This window comes from Colias eurytheme, chromosome 12, assembly GCF_061535395.1.
Source record: "Colias eurytheme isolate Ceu_HAF_F1 chromosome 12, ilColEury1 Martin Lab GWU primary, whole genome shotgun sequence".
In the NCBI taxonomy this organism is placed as follows: domain Eukaryota; kingdom Metazoa; phylum Arthropoda; class Insecta; order Lepidoptera; family Pieridae; genus Colias; species Colias eurytheme.
Genome location: NC_142991.1, coordinates 4,211,781 through 4,228,179, shown reverse-complemented (window position 1 = coordinate 4,228,179; position 16,399 = coordinate 4,211,781). Strand labels below are relative to the sequence as shown.

At 32.1% G+C, this 16,399-nt stretch overlaps 3 protein-coding genes and 1 long non-coding RNA gene across 7 annotated transcripts in view; 2 read left to right on the top strand and 2 right to left on the bottom strand.

Annotated features, from left to right (window-relative positions):
- p130CAS (Serine_rich_CAS and FAT-like_CAS_C domain-containing protein p130CAS) overlaps positions 1-2,815 on the top strand; it is a 58,470-nt gene extending 55,655 nt beyond the window's left edge. For all 4 annotated transcript variants that reach the window (XM_090107740.1, XM_090107741.1, XM_090107742.1 and 1 more), the window contains one exon: positions 1,006-2,815. In XM_090107740.1, the coding sequence (XP_089963866.1) occupies positions 1,006-1,318 (313 nt within the window). In that variant the 3' untranslated portion in view covers positions 1,319-2,815. The remainder of the gene's footprint in view (positions 1-1,005) is intronic.
- Positions 2,816-5,907: 3,092 nt separating this feature from the next.
- Positions 5,908-9,474, bottom strand: LOC149903920 (uncharacterized). Its single transcript, XM_090107827.1, has 9 exons — positions 9,249-9,474; positions 8,812-9,164; positions 8,659-8,727; positions 8,410-8,431; positions 8,186-8,321; positions 7,663-7,812; positions 7,091-7,244; positions 6,762-6,859; positions 5,908-6,123 (listed from the first exon to the last, which is right to left on the bottom strand). Exons 1-9 carry the CDS (start codon positions 9,293-9,295, stop codon positions 5,926-5,928), a joined length of 1,227 nt encoding a protein of 408 aa, XP_089963953.1. The 5' UTR covers positions 9,296-9,474; the 3' UTR covers positions 5,908-5,925.
- Positions 9,475-10,527: 1,053 nt separating this feature from the next.
- On the bottom strand, positions 10,528-11,978 carry LOC149903919 (uncharacterized). Its single transcript, XR_016457331.1, has 2 exons — positions 11,615-11,978; positions 10,528-11,125 (listed from the first exon to the last, which is right to left on the bottom strand). It is a non-coding gene; the product is annotated as an uncharacterized LOC149903919 (long non-coding RNA).
- Positions 11,979-13,143: 1,165 nt separating this feature from the next.
- Positions 13,144-16,308, top strand: vnc (GNAT family N-acetyltransferase vnc). The gene is made up of 4 exons (XM_090107829.1): positions 13,144-13,275; positions 13,714-14,057; positions 14,570-14,718; positions 16,050-16,308. The coding sequence occupies exons 2-4, from the start codon at positions 13,898-13,900 to the stop codon at positions 16,278-16,280; spliced, it is 540 nt and encodes a 179-aa protein (XP_089963955.1). The 5' UTR covers positions 13,144-13,275; positions 13,714-13,897; the 3' UTR covers positions 16,281-16,308.
- Positions 16,309-16,399: the final 91 nt, after the last annotated feature.

Below are 16,399 nucleotides of genomic sequence, written 5' to 3'. Positions count from 1 at the left end.
CTTTCATATGGTGTAAAAAAAAAATAAACACCACCATAGTAAATGTTCTCAGGAAATGCATACAAACAGTGTGAAAATTAGCTTTTACTAAATCAGGCACACTTCTCGAACTACCTGAAATGTTTATATCGACATCATTTTGCTTTTGAATATGCTGTAAAATATTTATCTTAGAACAGATAATTATTTTTCTTTTGAAATATTACCGAAAAGCAGATACAAGAGAAGATATAGAGTTCGAGAAGTGTGCCTGATTTAGTAAAAGCTCATTATCACACTGTTTGCATGCATTTCCTGAGAACATTTACTATGGTGGTGTTTATTTTTTTTACACCATATGAAAGTAGAGATTTCAATGAATAAAAGGCACCCCAAGTTTTTGAAAAAAGCTGATATTTTGACGGGTGACGTTTCGATTGAAAATTAGGTTGTTTTTTTGGTATTAATTCAAAATAAGGCGAAAAAATAAATATTTTCAATCAAATAAATTACAGTGTATTTGGGACATAATAAAGTAAGTTTTCACCAAATTTCGTAGAAAAATAATAAATTTTGAAGTAGATAAAAATAAAAAACCAAAAACTTGGTTTTTTGAATTTTTCACCTAAATTTTGAGGTTATGTGAAAAAATTGTAAATACAAAAGTTGTAGATGCTTTTATTACCTACAACTTTGCCATTGAACTTTTTTCCGTAGGACTTGTAGTTTTGTCGGAAATCGAGAGAGACCATTTTTTTCTCTTAAAAGCTCCCCCCTCCCACTTCCCGAACTCGGATTGACCGTAATTTATTTTTCCTTACATTTTTATCATATTCCCCTCCTTTTCTAATGGGTTTCATCCGACTGCGATTTTTTTTATCTTTTCATTATTTTTAAAGGCTTCTACCCCAGTCTATAATAGAAATCTTATAGAAATTTTGATAATAATGTCATTCTATTACGATAACTATCTGTATCTGTGGTTCCTAAAGAGTAAATATTCATAACCTTTTTATTTTGTTTCAGGAGTGCACAGCACGCGGGTTTAAAAGCGAAAATACTCCGATGTTCTGACGCTCTATCAGATGCACTGGCAACAACAGTCGCTAAGACAAAAGCGGCAGCGCAGCAATTCCCTTGCGCGAGTGCCGTAGCTGAAATGGCAGAATCTGCTAGAACCCTCGCAGCAAGAGCACAGGAGCTAAGAAGGGCTTTAGTAAGGGCTGCAGAACCACCGCAAGACACTCCGGCTACTACAGTCCCCCCTTCCACGACAAGTACCCCGTTAACTCCACTTACTCCCATCGCTCCCCACGGCGCCTCCCTCCCAGTACTATAAATTCTTCCTGCTTATGCCATGGATTTGAAACGCTTATGGAATTCAAGCAGACAATATTCAGTAGAATTAGATGCTCCAGTGTTCGACGTCTTGATAAGTGGGTTAAGGTTGGACAATTGCTTTTGACTAACGAAATATTTGTCAAACTCAAGAAAAACCTGCTGATCGCAGATTTTATAAATAAGATACTTAGACGTGTGTACTTAAGGATGATTTTATTTTGGATATTTTACATGGTTTGAGGGAATGACAGGATTTGTGCTGGACACCGAGGAAGCTGGTTTTCCTCCAAAAACTTAAAAGGCCGGTACCAAAGACAAATGATGATACGCAATTTAGGTATACATCGAGTATACTGCCTAATGCAAACAAAATGCGAATAGTTTATATTCAATGTTAGCAATATAATTCCGATCTTTGATTCTGCAAACATTGGTCAAAGATATGGAATTTAAAACTTAAAAGGCTATCAATTTATGATTCAGAATGGAATGCATAAAAAATGACTTTAGATGCTGGATGCTCATTTGCTGTAGTGAGTTGAGTTGTCCGTCCAGTTTTATACAATTTTGCATCAATTGTAATTTAAGAATATCGTTCAATGATATTAAAGCCTTACTTTACACAAGGAGATGTTTGAACATCAATACGTAGGTACCTAACGTACCATGTTATTCTTGTTCCATCGTTGTCTTTCTAACGATAAAAAATAGAGAAGTGTGGTACGTAGACAAACATTTCCTTGTGTAAATAAAGCTATATTTGTAAACTAAATGTGTTGTAAAGCGTACAAATTGTGCTCGTAGTAAAAAGCAATTTATTGCTTTATTGTTAAAGTGCATAATCATATTCCAGTGGTCTGCAGGATATGATTATGTCTGACTATGTAGCTCCAATGCAGTGATTTTAAATTTAATTATAAATGTTCCTTGAAAGCATTCTATGTATGTTAAGGCTATACAAGCTCAGTATTGCGCTAGAATTTATGACCAATAAGTGTGTAAGACAACTAAATTATTTGGTGTTTTATGTCAAGAATTTGAATGTCTGTGCTCAATTATCCAAGTTTTGTTCAACAAATGACAAAGAGATGGACACTGCCAGTAAACGAGATTTTTAATCAATATTGACGAATCTGGAACTTTCGAAAACATTTTACATTTTATAGCCTACCATTGTATTTATACACCAAGATTTACCGACTATTTCGTGGCAGAATAATAATTGAGAAGTAATATAATATAATTATTGTAAGCCGATGCAATGGATCATCGACAGTATCGCGATATCTTGTATTTTATAAATAAACCATAACTAAGCGTAGAATACAATATATCAATGTAAAAACATGTTGTATATTAGCTATGTGTAATATATTTCCTAGATGTCGTAGTTTAGCTAGGTATAGATGAAATTGTACAAAAGGCATATTAAATAATTTTATTGATTGTATTATAATTTAATCGTCTTGCAAAACGCAATCAAGTAAATATACAAAATTTCGTATTTACACAATCGTTTTATTTAATCCTAGACCCTACCTACAGCGAGCATATTATATTCTAAGTGAGCAACTAGAAATATACATCTGTGGTGTTTGGTATATACCTCGTAAGTGCAAAAATGGCCATTTTTTGTTTTTTGGCCATCTATACTGATAAAAACGTCCTCTTTCGTTTGGTCTATGTCACATAAGCCTATTGATAGTAGAAATACCTTAAATAGGTTGTATCAAAACCCCTTAAGTACAAAAAAAAATATTTTTATTTGATACAAATATATTAATATAACTTAACATAGACTTGTAAAACGAATACTCAATAAACGAACGGCCATTTACAACGTAAGAGCACTTAACATAATTAGACCAAACTTTAATAATTATTATCATCACTTAACTTATTTGTACCAAAGCAAATAAAATTATTTGTGAACTTAACAGGTCTTCTCCCTACTTAAATATAACGTTATTTGGCACATAATTTAAATCTTCAGACATTAGGTCTCAAGCCTATTATCTATAAAGAAACATGCATGTGATGCAAGATCTCTTAGACTTAGTGTGTTCAGAAACGTTTACCAATCTTTAAATCGATTTAAAGATTGGTAAACGTTTAAAAAGCCAAATAACGATACCTACATGCACAAGGTTTGATTCTTTGTCTCTTCAAATTCATTCTTTCATGTCAGATTAGAATAGATTTAGAAAAATCGGAGCATAAGGCAACATTTCACTATGAAACTAAAAGATAAAAGCTGTTTGTTTACAGATTCCAAATTTAACTGCATCTGTAGCCTTTTATAAAAGAAACTTTGGACTTTTAATTTAAAAATCCGCAAAGTTACTACTAAACGAACATTCCATTATGTTATGTATGAAGGAATAGCTCAAAGAGGTGCGGATGAAATCGCATCATGCTTATGGCATTTTATTAACCGTTGGCAGAAGAAGTAGAGTAGCTTATTTTATATTCAGTGTTTTCCAGGTCAAAAACGGTATAATATCTTGCCAGTTAAGCAGATATTGAAAGATTCATTCAAAAAAGAAACAGCACCATCTCCGTTCCCCGAGATAAATGAAAATGACCAGCATTCACCATGATGTAAAATTATTAATATTTTCGAAACTATTGACTACCTACTCATTTTATCAAAAGAAATACTGCAACAGACAAAACTACATTTGGTTAGAACTGTATTTTCTGGTTGATGAATGAAAAGTCTAATGACGTAGATTTTAAATACTCTTTGAGTGAAAATGAAGAGTTTCTGTATTTCTGGTTTAAGAGAACTGAGAAAAGATAGAAGTCTCCGAAGTGGCTTTGCCATTGGCCTCTAATGAGCCTATCAATATCGATGCTCTGAAATTCAAAGATATCTTAGATCTCCTGCCAATAAGTGATCCAATTTATGATGATTATTTCAAATCATTGTCTCATGGTCCGACTAGAAACAATCTTATGACTTTCAGTGACAGTGATGACGACTATGAATGAATGTTGTAGTGGTACGTTTTACAAACAAATTTTATTTGACTTGATCCAGCTCGTAACTACCTATTTGCAGGGTAAAGACATCTTCTCACAAGGAGAAGACATGAGCAGTAATCACCACGCTTGCTCCAGTGAGCAAGCGTGGTGATTACTGCTACCATCCATACATCCTGGTTGGTGATTTCAGACCAAAATCCCGGTTGCCATCACGATGTTTTCCTGTTATTAGAAATGATGATGTTTTCTTGTTATAGATGTAGATAGATGTATCTCTGGTTATTAGAGAATCTACTTATGCATCCGAAAAAGACACATTGGTACATGTCGGTTGATGGGATCGATCCCGCAGCATCTAGCACGGCAGGCAAGCGAACTACCATGACTTCTGAACCACACACACACACCCACACACTACTTTTAGGATTTTACTTTGTAGAGAGAGTATCAGAGAATTGCATATTGCACGAAAATCACAATATTTCCTGGCTTTTTTATGAGTACTTATTTGTGGCAAATCACACTCCTATTCGTTTTTGTTTTTATATATGGTTAAATCTATTTGTATGGAAGACGTTTCCCCATAATATTTGTTTTTTAATGTCTGTTTATGTCTCCGTCGAAAAAAAAATGAAAAATCCTTTCCATTAAGGTAAAAATAGGAATAAATACTAATTAAGAGTACCAATAAATATGCTCTAATCCACTTAAGTACACACGTTTTAGACATTTTCACATCATTTTCACATTTTTTCTTTTGGTACAAACATGTTAAGTAACAATTACTCTTGAACTAGAACATTTTTTTTTATTTTTTTTGTAAGTGTTCAAAACTTGAACATAATAGACATTTAAATATCATAAATTTGTTTTACTCAAGTGTTTATTCCGATCTGTAGCAACAGGGTAGCAACCGTGAAAACTTTCAAACGCTCATACCCAAAAATCACCATTTTGCACTTAAGTGGTACGTACCAAATACCACAGACATGGTTTCATTTAATTACCATTTTAATGCCGGACAAATCTTTGTGGTTTTTGGCATGTTCAATTATGTAAAATGTATTTGTTATTGATAAATACATTTAAAAAAAAATAATAATAAATAAACTCTATGGATTTTTCATCGCTCGCAGACTGTCGCTCACTTTTCTGTAATTCAATAATTAAAGATCTTTGTCACCTTTACTTTAATTCACTAAACTGTGTGAACAAACCGGCTTCAAATGATAGTATTTTTATTTTCAAGTTCATATAAATAAAATACAAAGAAGGGACATAGTTAATATCACAGTAGTAAAACAAGATGTATTTTAAAACATTATCAAGTCTTATTAAGGTCATTAATTAAAGAAAAAAATCTTATTTGTACGGAACATTTAGTGTTTGGAGTCTGACACGCTCTTAACCGATTGTTTAGCCATTCCCTTCCGAAGTCCAGCGAAATAAAATCCATAACTTTTTGCAGACTCCTAATACCTACGTCTTAAGGATTGCGACCCACCTACCTACATCGCGCGATGCAATAGTGAATTACATTTCATGCGTTCAATCATTCAATGTTACACAATAAATGTTACAAAATAAATACACAAAATAAACTGAACATTTTATTTATTAGTGTGACTTCAAATATTCCTGCGCCAGAATTTCTTTCTCCGTATAAACGAGAGCAGGATGTGTTTCTGGTAGTTTCATCTCCGCCGCGACAGCTTCTAGTCTCGCGGTCCGTAAGCGAAGAGATGTTTCGAGAGATTTCGCTTCTCTCTCCGCAACGTCTGCTCTTATTGCCTCTTCTAATCTTTTTCTTTTGAGCTGAAATGAAGGTTTGTACTAGAGAGGACACACAAACTACGTACTAGAGAGGACATCGCTACTACACTATTTGTAACACGAGTTAGAGTCAATCGTCTCAAACTATTTTTTTTGTTACATTGATTGGTTTTAATTGATAATTTTATTCATATTTTTTTAATAAGATAAACAATATGTATTTGTTACATTGATTGTTTTTAATTCATAAGTAATAGAATATCTACAAAGTGTATGATTCACTAGCCGGCCCGCGCCGCCGCGCTTGTTGCACACATTTTGTTCGTGGTGTCCTCTCTATAATAATACCTCAATGGGTTTGTTAGTGTATTTCACAGATAATATAATACTATATGCTATCTAACACTTTGTTATCTGTACTAATATTATAAAGAGTTATGTATTTAACATATAACACAGTTTTAGGCACCTTTAACAAAAAGGTGTATTAGGGCTATGTTGACTACTGAATTCTGAAGACTGAAGTATTGTGTACTTCATTGAACTTCCAAAATAGTGTTAATAACACCAAAATACGAATATTATAGTAATAATTAAACAAAAAAAAAACAATTGAGTCTGTACTTATTTTTTTTTCTTCTACATTCATTAAAAGGCCACAAAATCATAAAATATCATACCTTAGCTGTTTCCAACTGATAGTTAAGTAACTCTAGCTTCAACTTAACAACGTCTTTATTTTCAAATTCATTCCAAGGTGCCATGTAACTTGTTGAGCCTGAAAAAAATAAAATAATCAAAAAAGTACCCTTATAAATAAGCGAAAATACAGATAAGTATAAATTAAATTTAACATAACTCTTAGGAAAACATATTGCAAATGTATTTGTAAATGGCAAATATAATGTTTTGCCATTTACAAATACATTTGAATGTTTTCAAAAATTAAACAAATAAAAATTATATTATGACATTTAATTACATTTTATTTAATCAATGAAATACCCACCAATCCCTGAATCAGCATTCATAACAAATTGTAATGGATCTATGCAGTCATCATTATTCTGATGTGGTGATGTTCTAAGGTCACTACGGTCAATACCATCCAAGACATCATCATCATCCATTTTGCTTGCAAACAATGGTTCTGATTTGAATGGCTGTAATAGAAAATTTCTTTTGTTAAGTTAAGTATTACACTATTTTGTTAGGAATAGTATAAAATAATTGTACTAGTACAAAAGTTCTAATTAGAACCATGAAAACTGTCTGGCTCTTAGCCGGTCTTTTTATAGGTCTTTTTATAGGTCCCGAAGTAACATATTATATAAAATTTAGCTTTTAAACTATAATGAAAGTTAGGTACAATTTTATACACCTTTACTACCTGTTTCCTGCCAAAGTAACCACAACCCAGACTTGATAATCGCTAGTCGTCCTTATCTGTATCGGAGACATATACAGAGAAACTTTCAACTTTCCTAAAGAAAGGAATGTCTGGCCGTTGTGGGCTCTTGATCTATGATAAAATATATCAAATTAAATTGATACTATACATTTAAAACAATATTTGCCTACCCTATTATCTAAGTCCAGACCACTGCCAAACCTTTTTATATATTCTTCTACACTGGCTTTTTTCATGACCTTTTTCATATTTTCTAATTTTCTTCTCAGAACCCTCATTGACCTTGCATTTGTGCTGTATTTATTGAACTCTTCTTCAATCTATAATAATTTAATGAATAAACAATTTTAATAAACATTATATTTATATTATTATGAATATTATATTTAATCATAGAGATCTAGAGATGCCAATTGCTTGCGCTGAGTACGAAACCTGTGTCTCATTACAAATTTACGCACACAACTGAAGTAAACAAAATCAAAACAATACTTCGCGTTGTGTGCGTGTCATCACACAAAAATATGAGAGCGACTATTCGTTCGCACACTAGAATGTAAGTGACGTACGTATACAGCATCACTACAGTTTGTTCTATTTTTGGGCATATTGCTGCGACACCGGCCCCGACCCCTAACCATATCTCCCTTTAGTTTCTGTGATCTGTGTATTTAATACTAGATACAAACTCACCCTTTTCCAAGCTAAACTTTTTAATTCATTGGCTTTTTTGGTTGTTTCCCTGCTGAATATAATGTCCTGTTCTTGTTTTACACATTTCAAAAGTAAATCACATTCTTGTGGTGAAAAGTTTGTAGATCTTGCCTTTCTAAAATGATTTCATATAAAGTTTAAACGTACAAACAAAATATAACTGAATGTCATTTAACAATATAATGATAATAATTACACTTTACCTATCTATTTCTCGAGCACATTCTGAAAGAGGTAAAAATATAAAAATTATTACATCAACAGCATTTTTTTGCATATTTAATACTATAATAATTTATATATTATACACAATATATAAGTTTTATAGGTAATATAAATGTTTTCTTTTTTGTTAATGTTGAGGCTCCTATTTCTGGGTCTATAATTTTAGCTGGTAAGTATATGATGTAAATAAATAAATAAATATTATACAGAAAGAGAGAAATAATTACCACATTCATCTGACGATTTGTCATCCTCCCAGTAATTCATAGAATTTTCTTTTATTTCATTATCACAATCTAAAAACAAAAGTTATGAATACGATGAAATGGTAACAAAAATTAAATCTAATTTTAATATAGATACAATATTATATTATATACCATCTAGAAATGAAGCACATTCTATTGGTTCAACTCTGTTATCAGCTTCATGTATCATTGAAACCACTCTATTGGTGATTTCATCGAATTCATTATAGTTAAAATCTATTATACTCTTTGATGCCCTCCTTGCCACTTTTTTAAGATTCTCCCATTTAGTTTTCAGGCTTTCAACACTTCTTTTAGATTTTACATTATCTTCATTAAATTCTTTAGTAATTTTTGCCCAAACCTTATCCTTTGCATTGATTGATGCAGCATTTGTGTTCTTATTCAATACCACCGTTTTATATTTTTCAACTAGATTTACTAGCACTTTTATTTCGTTTATACGAAACAATGGACCCCTATGGCTGAAATAATATTGATTATATAAGACTTTTATCATATACGGCAAAAAATTGTATGTAATAATGTGGATATTAAGCTTTAGTTACCCAATTAATTCGATTGCAGAATGTTCTTGGTTTTGTGAATGATCCATTTGTGATGAGTTAGAATAAGCTGGTAAATGAATACTGTACACATTACATTACATTACAAATAAAACATAGTACTATTATTTATAAATGCTTCTATATTGTTAAAACCAGAACAAGATTCTATTTCTTTCAAAACTTGTTTGCATCTTGTTTGGTAATTGTCTGTGGGTAATCCGTAGACCGTAGAGTGCCTTTCACGAAAGAGTTCCCCTGCCGTTATGTTGGCATACCTGACTGTCAAAAACGAAAATATTTTTTTTTAATAAAAAATGACAGAGAAAATATTCTCCTTTCTTCCTAGCCTTATCCCGTATCTTACGGGGTCGGCTGCCTAGAAAGGAGAATATTTTCTCTGTCATTTTTGATTAAAAAAAAATATTTTCGTTTTTGACAGTCAGGCAGGCCAACATAACGGCAGGGGAACTCTTTCGTGAAACGCACTCTAGTAAAAGACCCTGTCTCATGTCTGTGCACAGATGTCTGTGGTTCCTGTCTGATCAGTGATCACCATGGAACTATATATACTACGTATGGAACCCACACTCCCTAAGAAAAAGTAAAGTCAAAAAATTTGACCTTGAATCTTATCGTTTCCCCTCCGTCTCTTTCTAGTTACGGTGAGTCATAATATATATAGTATGTCTATATTTCCGTGGGGTGAGTATAAATGTAAAAAATTCAGGATATTAAGGAAAAAAATAACGGATACATCAATTTTATTCGTATTAAAATTTTACTATAATACTAGATTTTGCCCGCGACTTCGTCCTCGTTGAAGTCATAAAACATAAAATCCCATTTATCCCGTGGGGATTTCGGAATAGCCTTTCTAAGTGCACCTTTAGGATACTCTAGATATACAGAGTGTGCCAAATTTCATGTCTTTAGGTCCAGTGATTTTAGGCTGTGCGTTGTCTGTCAGTCACTAAGTAACGGGAGAGTTTTATATTTATTGATTGATTGATGGTTGATGATTTACGGCGGAAATAAATTACGTAATTGCATTTATTATTCTAATATAGTTACTGTAGAATTTTTGCAAATAGATAAAAAATAGATGTTCAAGTATTTAACATTGGAAAATTGTAATGTTCCTTTCAGCGTTTTTTCATGTTTGCGTCTTCCGTCTTGCATCTTCAGAACACAGGACCGCTATAAATTATGACAACATTTTGCTGTATAATTTGGCGTTACGTCCAGTCATTTGAGGAATTAATGAAGTAAAATATCAATGTGTTTTTATAATATTTATTTATCATTACAATGCCAACTGCCTTTACAAATTTGCAAATTATAAGATAATAACAATAAAAAGTAACGAAATCGGTTCACTGAAAATATTTTTATCATTCCATACCCTTAAGTATTTAAATAGTTTTAAGAGTACTTGAAATATGAGATCGTGGTCTAGCGCTTCCCTATCATACAATAAAAAACAAAATATAATATATTCAGGGTGTAATCGTTAAGTGTGCACAGGTGATTATTCCGTAACTATTGCAGGTATCAAAAAACTTTAAACTGATATCGATATGATACTGATATGATACTTTACCTAATGAGTAAAATAACAATAATAACTTTTTTTAAATATAACAAGAAATATCTAAAAATGTAACTTTAAACCCTCCCATACATTTTATTTCCCGTAACGTATATATTACGTTCCCACTGCTGGGACATGGCCTCCTATGAGGTTACAGCCACATCCACCACACTGGCCAAGTGCGGGTTTAAAATGAATGTTGCATATCTTCACTTTTTCAAAACAGGATATTTTTAATTCTACTATATTTAGCCATGTATTACGTTCCGCTAGATTGGACGGAAACCTGTAAAGAGAAAAGAAGATTATTTGCAAAATATAAAAAAAAAATGTCATTTAGATACAGATAACACAAAATTTGTGCTGTTGTCTTGTGCTTCTATTTCAGTAGGTACCATATATGTATGTACTTTGAGTTTTTGATTTTACAATATATTATTATATAAAAGTAGTAAACAACGTTTTTATACCATTAACTTTCACGCCAATTGAACTAACTCAAGTGGAGAAAGACTTCTCCTCATATAAAATACCATACCGAAATATATGTACACAATTTTATAAAGTATGGACACCCTAGTCTAATATTTATTACAATCATGAAACATTTAATAATAAGCAAATAACGATGTTAAATGGAAAAAACCTAATCAAAATTAACATTATAATCACAACTTCGATCTATTATTCCAGATTTAACAACAATTAAAGTAGAAATATTACTAAACTACAATTTTACATGAAGCGTAGTTTATGCATGGTTTTTTGTACTTACGAATGAAATATAGTATCACATCCTGGATGCCATTCACTTTTGCAACCGCGCACAATATATTTACAACCATTTCTATTAATTTTGGCTCAGAATAATTCCAAAATACAAGAACAAACTCACGAAATGAACATAAACATCCGCCATTTTGCAGTAAACATTATTTGACACCTAGAATTGGGGCTGCCGCGCAACGATTTTCATAACATAATTCAAAATATGGGAAAAAAATTATGAGCGTGTTCGATAAGCAGTCCATTTTAAAAGTTGTAAACCTTTGTTATTTCAATGGAAAAGCAAACCTGCATGAATCTCGTTTAAATTTCATTTTTTTAGCGGATTTTATTAATGATTTATGTCATATAGACTATTATTAATGACAGTCGATTTTTTAATGCATGTCAATAGGGGAAAAATTTACAATCACGCTGGCTACCCTATGGGGTAAACAGGGGTTACTTGCGGTCATTCTATCAGTTTTTTATTTATTCTTAGGAGTTTGGGTTCCAGTATGACTATAGTTCCATGGTGATCACTGATGTCTCTTGACTCTTCTGGCCAATGAATAAGGGCGTATTCAGAAAGAAAGCTTGAAACTTATAAGCGCTTATCGGCGCTTGTCATGTTCATATATTTTCCTGCGCGGGTTACCAGCACTGACAGGAAAATATATGAACATGACAAGCGCCGATAAGCGCTTATAAGTTTCAAGCTTTCTTTCTGAATACGCCCTAAGGAATCACAATATATTAATAATTGCTCTTTGGTAAAAATTAAAATCGCAATAAAAAAATATGACTGTACTTGTCTGTACTACTAATAATTATTGTGTTATTAAATACTTGTTCTTTGAAACAGAATGATATTAATACAGACTACAGTACATTACTTTGTATTTAAAAAAATGAAAATTCATGAAAATTTCTCAGATAAAGAATTTACTATTATAACCTTGCTATATACCGGGTGTGTGCATAGGCGATTATATCGATATCAAAAAGCTATAGGTAGACCACATTTTAAACCTGTGTTTTAAACTGATATCGTCATTGTCGTTTTACTCATTATGTTATGTGTGGGTTACAAGAAGCTCATATTGCCCACTTGCCAAGTTAGGTGTGAAAGGGATAAAAAAACATACAGGCGTCATTCAAGGTCATATTTTCTTGTTACAAGTTAATGTTCATACTGAAATCTCCAGTGTATTAAACATGAACATTCAACGGCATTATGCCGCATAATGACTCTAGTGCTGTAATTGGAAAACACGGAGATAATATATAAGCTTCTTGGTGGGCTATGTACTCTCCAAGGTACTCTCGATATCAGATTTAAGTATTTTGATACCTGTAATAGTTACGGAATAATCGCCTGTGCACACTTAACGATTACACCCTTTATAAATACGTGAATAGATTTAATGTCCAAGTTCTTCTCTGGTAGAATTTGCAGAACAACAGAAATATTCACGAAATATGCAATATTTTTTATTATCTGCAAATTGCAAAATTTACAGATGACAATTGACAAATGTCAAAGTCAATAATCAAATAACATTTTGGATAAATCCGGTTTTAGGTTATGTGGTCTATAAAATATAAATAAAAACCTTTAAAATATCAGCTGAGACGAATGCAACTGATAGTAAAATATATATACAACAGGTATTAAAAATATATAATTATTTGCATCATACAATTATTAATATTACTCATTTTGGTACGACATGCTAGTAACCTGTGGCCTTACACCTTTTGATAAAATATGGCGGACGTGTTCATGCCTGACATGCACGTATAGTACAACAATAAAATTTTGATTCGGGACTATTTTTTCCAATTAATCAGCATTTAATGAAAAATCATTTTGTTCGATAAGTATATTAATAGTTATGCATTCCAATTTAATCTAGTGCTTAAGGATCGAGACTTTTTTTATGAGATGAAGGAAGTCATATTAGCCATAATAACTTTTGTATGTAGTATATTTTTAGTTTTTGCATTTGTATTATTTTGTAAGTAGTCCAAATTTCTATATTTATAATGTATTCTGTGGTATATATTAACGATATTTTAATATGTATATTATTTTCTTTGTTTCAGGTTGGTATGTCGTATGGAAGTGTTGTTTATCTAAATTTCGCTTTGTTCGTGAGCTTATAGGTGGTATGTCAGAAACACCACCTGCTTCAGAAGTTCGGCAGCCGAAACTAAAGAAAACTCGTAAAGAATAAACTGTGCAATATTTTCACTTACTCAATAACACAAACAAAAACAATTATCAACAATGAATATCCGTTGCGCGCGTCCTAGCGATCTTATGAATATGCAGCACTGCAATCTGCTTTGCTTACCAGAAAACTATCAAATGAAATACTATTTTTATCATGGACTTTCCTGGCCACAACTGAGTTATGTTGCTGAAGATGAAAAGGGTCATATAGTAGGTGAGTAATGGTGTCAGCAAAGGTATTCATATGTATAACTTCTAGAATGCTGAATACTTACTGTAATAGGGAATATGCATAAAATTTGAAATGGCTTAAAATGTTTTTTTCTCGAATACTTATTATCGTAATATTATAATGAAAAGATTTTTTTTTTATTTACTTATTATTTAAACCCCTAAAATAATATTCAAAAAGTGCAAAATAAGGGAGCGAAATTCAAACTTCCAAAACGCGCCACCACTGGTCGAACGAAATGTGACGTCATCTGACAAGACATTGTATTCATCACTCCACAGTAAACACTAAGGTGAACACCCACTGGACGTGTCATGTGACGTCACGCAAAATGGCAGCGTTTGAACTGCTTAAATTTTTTAAAAGTTTTAAATTTCATTTATAAAAATATCTAGAGTATTTTGAAGCCCATTAATATTTTTTTCTACGTTATAGAATAGGAAACTATTAATTTAAGACAAAAAAGAAAAACATGAATATTCCCCATTCCGCAGGATATGTGCTGGCTAAAATGGAAGAAGATGGTGAAGACAATAGACACGGACACATTACATCTTTAGCTGTGAAGAGGTCACACAGGCGTCTCGGTTTAGCACAAAAGTTAATGAATCAAGCATCACTTGCTATGGTTGAATGCTTCCAGGTAGCGAATTTAAAAAGCCTTTACTATTTGTTTGTATGTAATGTTTGAAAATATGTCGGCAAAAGCTAATCCATTTGAGTCACGCTAGCTAATCCATTTTTTTAGTGAGATAGATTAGGTTTTGTCGAGTTATATGCGTGAACTCTCTATTATCTCATCTATTAGAGTCTGATTCGTGACCCTAATAGTATAAGCTTTGTAAATTTGCTTCAAGGTACTTCAAGGTACTTTAGGTAAGTAATGATGTAGTGGTCAACTAGATTAAAAAATTCACTGTAGAGGGTACTGTAATAAAACTATAATGAGAAATATTACTGTACTTGTATAATCACTGCATTTGCACTTTGTATGCTTAAGAGCGCATATTCTATTTAACGCAAGTCAAAAACTCCGCGATCTATTACGATAGATCGCGGCTTGCGCTATCATTTTACTATGAACAGCATAGGTCCGCAGGAGAGCGCCGAGCAACATGTCCTCTCTCTGGAAAGGCTCGCTGCCGACTGATTTTAATCGGGTCGCGAGCAGTGTTTTATAGTACTTTAAAAAAAATTGTAGAAAAATAATAGAGGTACCTTAGTTGATTTTTTAAATTTTATCTTATAAGTAAGACATTCTTTTATTGCAATATGTATAAATTATATTCAATAAAGTCAAATATCTTGGTGAAAATAATCATTTTGTCGACTATAATTTCTAAAAAAATTCACATTGTTCGGATTTTAATTTCGTAAGTTAGGAGTCCAAAATAAAAAAATCTTTTAACTAACTATTTTAATAAGGATTTTTGCAGTTAGTTAAAAATAATTGTGTGTTAGATCTGTCAGCAATTTCAGATATTTTTAGCTTCGAAATTGACACTAAAAGTGAAATCAAGTAATCATCGGCTCAGTTATCTTGATGGTATTCACAAATACTGTATTAATTGAAAAAAACTCTTAACTAACTACATAGACAATAAAATTTCCTAAAATTATTAGTAATTCATATGTTTGTAAGATAAGTGGTTGATGGACAATCTGGTTTGAAAAATCACATATTTGAGCCAAACAGCGCACGGACTGCGTACACGGCCTTAAATCTTTAAAACTACGCAACAGATTTTGATGCGGTTTTTTGTAATAGATAGAGTGATTCAAGAGGAAGGTTTTAGAATATACTTTATTAGGTTTAAGGCAAAGCGGGCGAAGCCGTGGGAGGAAAGCTAGTTTTTTATAAAAGGTGATTTAAGAGGGAGGTTTTAGACAAAGCGGGCGAAGCAACGGTCAGAAAGCTAGTTGATTCATAATATTGTTAAAGTATGTATTTATCTGTTATTTTTAACATTTCAGGCCAAATATGTTTCATTGCATGTGAGAAAGAGCAACAGAGCTGCACTCAATTTGTACACCAACTCTCTAGGGTTCAAAATTTTGGAAATTGAACCTAAATACTATGCAGATGGCGAAGATGCCTACTCCATGATGCGAGACCTTAGTGCTTTTGCGGAAAATAAGACTGAAAGCCAACAAACCGAGAACTTGGAAATTAAGTCAGAGTCAGCAATAGTATCTCAGTGTTGATGAAAAATAAATAAATCATTTAATTGCACTGTGTATTTTATTAATATCATCATTTTGTTGCTCAGTAATAAAATACTGTGTAGTAATTGGAGTTGAGTTAAAACTTTTCAAGTCTCTTA